General features: G+C 44.7%; 1 protein-coding gene across 2 annotated transcripts in view; it reads left to right on the forward strand.

Moving 5' to 3' along the window:
- The window catches only part of LOC122928922 (FXYD domain-containing ion transport regulator 6-like), a 105,082-nt gene extending 98,910 nt beyond the window's left edge, over window positions 1-6,172 (forward strand). For both annotated transcript variants that reach the window (XM_044282240.1, XM_044282241.1), the window contains exons 6-8: window positions 2,822-2,871; window positions 2,958-2,997; window positions 4,891-6,172. In XM_044282240.1, the coding sequence (XP_044138175.1) occupies window positions 2,822-2,871; window positions 2,958-2,986 (79 nt within the window). In that variant the 3' untranslated portion in view covers window positions 2,987-2,997; window positions 4,891-6,172. The remainder of the gene's footprint in view (window positions 1-2,821; window positions 2,872-2,957; window positions 2,998-4,890) is intronic.
- The last annotated feature ends 1,487 nt before the right edge of the window (window positions 6,173-7,659 follow it).

A 7,659-nucleotide genomic window follows, 5' to 3' on the forward strand; every position in this document is an offset into this window, starting at 1 on the left:
CTTCCAGACATGATGCTTAGAATTGAGGCCAAAAATTTTCATTAGACCAGAGACTCTTATTTCTCTCAGTCTTAGGCCGTGGCATTATTGCGGCCCGCAAACGGCGGGTCGGCAATCCACTGCCGCCGGCTGAATGCGGACCCATTCACTTGAGTGCTTCCGTGGCGTTTCTCTCCGTTGTTCCACACCGCAAAAAAATATGACATGTCATATTTTTTTGCGGTGCGGACTGATTATGGACCCATTTAAGTTGAATGGGTCCGGCCTGCTGCACGGATGTTGCCCGTGCATTGGGGACCACAATTGCGGTCCCCAATGCATGGAACGGCCGCACAAGGGACGTCTGCATGAGGCCTCAGAGTCCTTTAGGTGCTTTGTGTAAAGTTCAGGTGGGCTTTCATGTGTCTTTTACTGAGAAGAGGCTTTTTTTCTGGCCACTCATAAAACCCTGATTGGCGGAGTGCTGCAGTGATGTTTGGCCTTCTGGAAGTTTCTCCCATCTGCACACAGGATCTTTGAAGCTCAGCCAGAGTAACCATTGGGTTCTTGGTCACCTCTCTTACCAAATTACTTAGTTTGGTGGAGTGGCCAGCTCTAGGAAGAGTCCTGATTGTTCCAAACATCTTCCATTTCAGAATGGTTTTGTAGCCTTCTCCAGATCTGTGCCTCCACACAATCCTGTCTCTGAGCTCTCCAGGCAGTTCTTTCCTCCTCATAGCTTGTTTTTTGCTCTGATATGCATTGTCAGCTGTGAGAACTTATATAGGCAGGGCTGTGTCTTTACAAATCATGTCCAATCCACTGAATTTACCACAAGTGGACTCCAATCAAGGTGTAGAAACATCTCAATGTTGATGATTAAGAAGAGAAGTGTGAGACCCCCAGAGGTAAATTTCAAGTGTCACAGTAAAGGATCTGAATACTTATGACCATGTGAATGTTTGTTTTTTCTTCATTTTAATAGATTTGTAAAAATTCTGTTTTCACTTTTTCATTATGGGGCATTGAGAGCAGATCTATGCGGGGAACTTAATTTTTTTTATTTTAGTACAAGGCCATGACATAGCAAAGTGTGAAAAAAGTGAAAGGGTGTGAAGACTTTCTGAACACATTGTATCTCTATCTCTCTTGAGCTCGTATGCTTCCCTCTGCTGGCAGCTGCCAGTAACGGTAGAAATGTCTCACCGACTTTACTACTTTTACTTCTGTCTTTCCAATTACGCCAGCAGTGGCAGACTTTACCAAATGCTTGGGGCCCTGGAGATCAGTGGGCCCCTGTTGGCTGACTGTAAAAAAAAAAAGAAAAAAAAAGACCACTCAGGGTCCATTCACACGTCTGCAAAATGGGTCCGCTTTCGTTCTGCAATTTTGCGGAACGGGTGCAGACCCATTCATTTTCAATGGGGCCGGAATGTGCTGTCCGCATCCGCATTTGCGGTTCCGCACTTCCGCATCCGTGCTTCCGTTTCCGCAAAAAAATAGAACATGTCCTATTCTTGTCCTCAACTGCTGACAAGATTAGGCATTTTCTATTATAGATGTGCGGTCCGCAAATTGCTGAATTCACATTGCCAGTGTCCGTGTTTTGGAGATCCGCAATTTGCGGATCCGCAGAACACTTACGGACGTGTGAATGGACCCTAAAGGGGACATCCTGCCTCTGTAGTAAGTGGGGCTTTAGCTGGCCAACAGGGGCAGAGGACCCTGGACTGTTGGGGGCAGAGTTTAGTGGTGTGATTAGGACGTAGATTAGCGGTGCAACGAAGGCCCTATAAATGCCAAATCCGCCCTTGTATGACAGTAGGGGGCTAATTTGGCATTATGGGGGGCTTTTGCCTGCTGAGTTTGTCAGGGAGCTGATGGAAAACAAGCTAGTAAGGGGGTTATCCAGGAATTAACATTGATGACCTATCCTCAAGATAGGTCATCAATATAAAATGGTGGGCTCCTGCACCCAGGACCCCCACCGATCAGCTTTTAGAAGATGCCAGGGATCTCCATGAGCACCGCAGCCTTTTCCTAGTCCATGTGATGTCACCATGCATTGGTCACGTGGCCTAGTTGCAGCTCAGCCTCATTCAAATCAATAAAGCTGAGCTGCAATACCAAGCACAGGCGCTATACGATGTGTGGCACTGTGCTTGGTAAGGGTTTGGGAGGCCACCTCGCTCACCAGAGCTGATCAGTGGGGGTGCCGGGACTTGGACCTTCGCCCATGTGATATTGATGACCTATCCTGTGGCTATGTCATCAATACTATTTCGAGGATAATCTCTTTAAGTACATGCTAGCTTTAGGCCTCATGTAGATTCCACAACCATGTGCAAGCAGCAGTAGGCACTCCATGTGATGCCAAATGGGACCTCCATACAGCACCTACTATAGTGGATGAGATTACATATGAATGTGTGTGGGGAAAAAACTGAAGATCTGAAGTGTGGCACCATACTGTACCTCTGATTTCATTCTGAGACATATAGGAGGAGATTTATCAAATTGATGTAAAGTAGAACTGGCTTAGTTGCCCATAGCAACCAATCAGATTCCACCTTTCTTTTTCCAAAGGAGCTGTGAAAAATGAAAGGTGGAATCTGATTGGTTGCTATGGGCAACTAAGCCAGTTCTACTTTACATCAGCTTGATAAATCTCCCCCTATATGTCTCAGAATGAAATCAGAGGTACAGTATGGTGCCACACTTCAGATCTGTGCCACATGGTTCGTGATATTTTTTGTATGGCTGCTGTCAAGACATAGTGGCGTCTGTTCTTGGTTTCAGATGCTTCCAGTGGATGGATCTTAATGTTTTCTATGTTTCTTAGGGCTCCAGGTGATGAAGAAGCTCAGGCAGAAAACCTTATAGCCTCAAAAGGTGATTAAAAACCAATGGGGCCTGTGTACGTCCATCCATACCGTCATCACCGTACTCACTTTTATATACTTTTTCTCTTCCTGTAGCCCGAGGAGCTCAGAAAACAGAGAACTAACTAGACAAATTGTGAGTTTTCCTTAAAGTTATACTATTAAAATGTATTAAAATGCCCAATGTTGTACTAATGAGGGCAGAAGCTGCGGAGACTCAGATCTACGGATGGCCAAGAAGTTTATAGTACTGGATAACTGCAATTGCCAACTTTTCAGAAGTGATATCTGAGTGGAATTTTCTTTGGGCATTGACACATCCCTTTTCTCAGCCCACGCCCCTTTCCATGCCGCTGCATCGTCCCCTCATGGTGTATATGGACACCAGGATGAGTCTGATGATGCAGCATCGCAACTCTGCTTTCCTGAAGGTGCTGAGATTTGGCAGCTCTTCCAGGAGCCCTCCCTTTTTCCCGGGAGCCTTTCTCCTGGGAGAGTTGGCAAGTATGTGAATAACCTTAGGCCCCTTTCACACGGGCGAGTATTCCGCGCAGATGCGATGCGTGAGTTGAACGCATTGCACCCGCACTGAATACCGACCCATTCATTTCTATGGGGCTGTTCACATGAGCGGTGATTTTCACGCATCACTCATGAGTTGCGTGAAAATCGCAGCATGCTCTATTTTGTGCGTTTTTCACGTAACGCAGGCCCCATAGAAATGAATGGGGGTTGCATGAAAATCGCAAGCAAGTGTGGATGCGGTGCGATTTTCACGCACGGTTGCTAGGAGACGATTGGGATGGAGACCCGATCATTATTATTTTCCCTTATAACACGGTTATAAGGGAAAATAATAGCATTCTGAATATAGAATGCATAGTAAAATAGCGCTGGAGGGGTTAAAAAAATAAAAATTATTTAACTCACCTTAGTCCACTTGATCGCGCTGCCCGGCATCTCGTCTGTCTTCTTTTCTGAACAGGACCTGTGGTGAGCATTCATTGCAGGAACAGGACCTGTGGTGACGTTACTCCGGTCATCACATGTTCCATCACATGATCTTTTACCATGGTGATGTATCATGTGATGGATCATGTGATGACCAGAGTGACGTCACCACAGGTCCTGTTCCTGTAATGAATGCTCACCACAGGTCCTGTTTAGCAAAGGAGACAGAAGAGATGCCGGGCTACGCGATCAAGTGGACTAAGGTGAGTTAAATTATTTTTTTAACCCCTCCAGCGCTATTTTACTATGCATTCTGTATTCAGAATGCTATTATTTTCCCTTATAAGCATGTTATAAGGGAAAATAATACAATCTACAGAACCCAGACCCAAACTTCTGTGAAGAAGTTCGGGTTTGGGTACCATTACAATGTTTTGCACTCGCGCGGAAAAAATCGCGGGTGTTCCCGCAACGCACCTGCACATTTTCCTGCAACGCCCGTCTGAAAGAGGCCTAAAGGGCTTATCCCATGATTAATGCAAAAAATGAAAATCAGATATCATATTGTCCATGGCAACCTCTCTCTAACAAAGCTAGGACCAGCCCTGGACCTCACATGGATCCAGAGATCTCTACATTCATTACTCCTATTGTTGTGCTAGATGTAGTTCAAGCTGGCAGCATGTTCTTTCTCAAGAGGCGTATCCCTATCTGTTGCAGCTACTGGAAGTCGAAGGATGGAACTGAGCATGTGCGTCCATCTCAGTGAGATGGACAGAAATAATAGAAAAAGAGCAAACAGCAGGTGGCGCCATACATATAGATTTTACAGAATAACTCTGTAGCTATACAAAAAATTTTATTACATGCAATTACAAAAGTATTCAGAGATCCAGGTGCTGGTTTGAAAACTAGAATATTTTTTCATGGGACAACCCCTTAAACCCATCATGCATACATACATACATATATATATATATATATATAAAACTATTTGTACAGGGCCTATAAAGTCTCTGGGACTATGGGCCATCTGCCACATGCAGTTTATTTATTGTATTTCTATTTTCCTTCATAGGACCCCAGGGATTACCAGAGAACAAACTACGCAAAAAATTTAAGGAGCGCTTCACCTACTACTACCCATCGTAAACCAAGCCTTCCCTCTCCGCCATGTTGTGCGTCCGCACCACGTGTGAACCTCTTAGTTACGATCTGTGTCTCAGTGCGATCCGTGCTCTTCACTTGTAATGTCTAGAGGCTTAGAAGGAGGGGAGATGTCAGTAACTTTGCGGCCTCTGCGTTAGATTAGGGAATTTCACTGACCACAGCAAACGTATATCCCTTCTCATTCTAGATTGTCATACACATGACCTCTGAAATCATCAATGTAGTAAGACGAGTGTTAAAACTGTCCATTTCTATAGGAGGTCCCGGTAGCCAGAACAAAAGTGTGCTTGTGCCTTTAAATATTCTTGTTAGTGAGTACCGTGGAGTGACACATATTACCAACACGTCCCATATATGTTACGTGTAAATGATCATGCATATCTGGTCTCGCTGTGTATGCCTACATCATTCACAAAGCGCCAGGAGTCCTATGCAGAGTATAGTGCTGCAGACTCTGTTCTTACATTTAAACACACTGCTGTAATACTCTGCACTGCTGTGCGCTGCAACCCACATTAAAATAGCCCTAGACTTCCTATGAAACTAGAAGACATTTGAGTTTAATAGCCCTGGGATTTTGGGGGGGGTGGACCATAGCAAAATCAAAATGAGGTGCACTTTTGGGCCACTTTCCCTTGAGATTTGTTGCATTCAGTATTTTGCTCCTTACTAAATGGCTCCGAAACGCGTTGTCAGCCCATACCGTCACAGTGCTAATTTTAGATGGAACTGGGCCAAGAAAGGGGGTGGGGCTTACACAAGTCCCACCCAAAGTGGGCATTCCTAGGCACTTGAGGGGAATCGCCAGACATCTGACGGGTGGGGCTTAAATTTCCGAATTTTACATTTCACGCTTTGGCCCTACAACATTGCTAAGGAGCAAGTGACATAATTTTCAGCTGGGTGCACCAAATTTTTACTAAAATAACCCAGCCTTCTGCTTTTACAGAGGGTTCTGCACGTGAGCACTTCCGTCTCCGTTGGCGCTATAATGAGCGCTGTAGTCAGTTATCTCCGGAAGTCCTGTGGAGAACGGTTGGCCCAATAGCGTCCATGCTAGATCGCCATTTTAGGCTACTTTCACACTCGCATTTTGTGCGGATCCGTCATGGACAGATCCGTTCAGATAATACATCCGTCTGCATCCGTTCAGAACGGATCCGTTTGTATTATCTGTAACACAGCCATGACGGATCCTTCTTGAACACCATTGAAAGTCAATAGAGGACGGATCCGTTATCTATTGTGCCAGATTGTGTCAGTGAAAACGGATCGGTCCTGGAACACAATGCAAGTCAATGGGGACGGATCCGTTTTCACTGACACAATCTGGCTCAGTTTCATCAGACGGACACCAAAACGCTGCAAGCAGCCTCCAAAGCGGAATGGAGACTGAACGGAGGTAAACTGATCCTTTTCCGTTCAGAATGCATTAGAATGCAAACTGATCTGTTTTGGACCGCTTGTGAGAGCCCTGAACGTATCTCACAAACGGAAAGCCAAAACGCCAGTGTGAAAGTAGCCTTAGTCATAATGGGGGACCTATTCTTGTGATTGGTGTGGGTCTATAGTTGCCAACAGTCCCGAATTTGCAGCCCTCTACGATTTGCCAACTTTTCCGGGACTCTGGAAGGCCTCTCCGTTTTTCAGGAGCCTCTAGGAGAGTTGACAAGTGACCATAGTGTGACCTTCAGCCATAGATGAACCCAGACATGTATATTAGAGAATCGTGCTTTAGGCAATTGCGTAATATAATTCCATAATCAAAACTGATGTATATTTGGGGATTGCTACAAAGAGCGTTCTCTGATGTTCAAGCATTCGCCGTTTTCCGGTCAGACAGCAGCTTTGCCATTTATTTCCAGTTCTCCTCTTGCCTGGTCCCTGTGCAGACGTGGCTGTTTCTGTGGCATGTTCTTACACAATCAAATGTGTGTTTCCTAAAATATGTACCGATCTCGCTGTGATTCTGGGGCATCCCCTGCTCCTCTCCTGAAAGAACACAAGCATCTTTTTTTTATTGTGTATGTATATCTAGTGACGTCAGAACAATGTGAAATAAACGTGTCCATCTAACCCTCCACCGCCTTGCATTCTTGGTGTTGCAAGGGCAGCCACCGCCTCCGAGCAGAATGGGTAAATTCCATGGTTGTCACCTCGTGACATTGTCCCATAAATCTTCCTATACATCCTATAATCGCTTTTCGCCTCGAATTGGCACACATGACCTCTCCTGTGTTTGCCTATGGTCTATAAATCCTATTGTCTTGTGTATTCTCTGCTCCATATAACCTGTATAGCTCTATAAATCTATGTATTGATTCATATGACGACTCTTTATGATTGATATTGCCTACCCCCATCTATTCGTCTCGTGTTTTATAGGCACTAACACAGCTAGGGTTTCACGACCCACGTGTATATATATATATATGTGTATGTATATATATATATATATATATATATAAAACGTATTTTTGCCCCAAAAGACGCACCTAGGTTTTAGAGGAGAACAATAAGAAAAAATATTTTTCATTAGACTTCTGATCAGACCATTAAACCTCAGCTCACAGCCCCAATCAGACCCCCAATGTTAATAAGACCCTCAATCAGACCTTAGATCACTGACCCAATGTAATAAGACCCCTATAAGACCTCAAATCAGAATCAGACCTCA

This window comes from Bufo gargarizans, chromosome 2, assembly GCF_014858855.1.
Source record: "Bufo gargarizans isolate SCDJY-AF-19 chromosome 2, ASM1485885v1, whole genome shotgun sequence".
NCBI classification, from domain to species: Eukaryota; Metazoa; Chordata; class Amphibia; order Anura; family Bufonidae; genus Bufo; species Bufo gargarizans.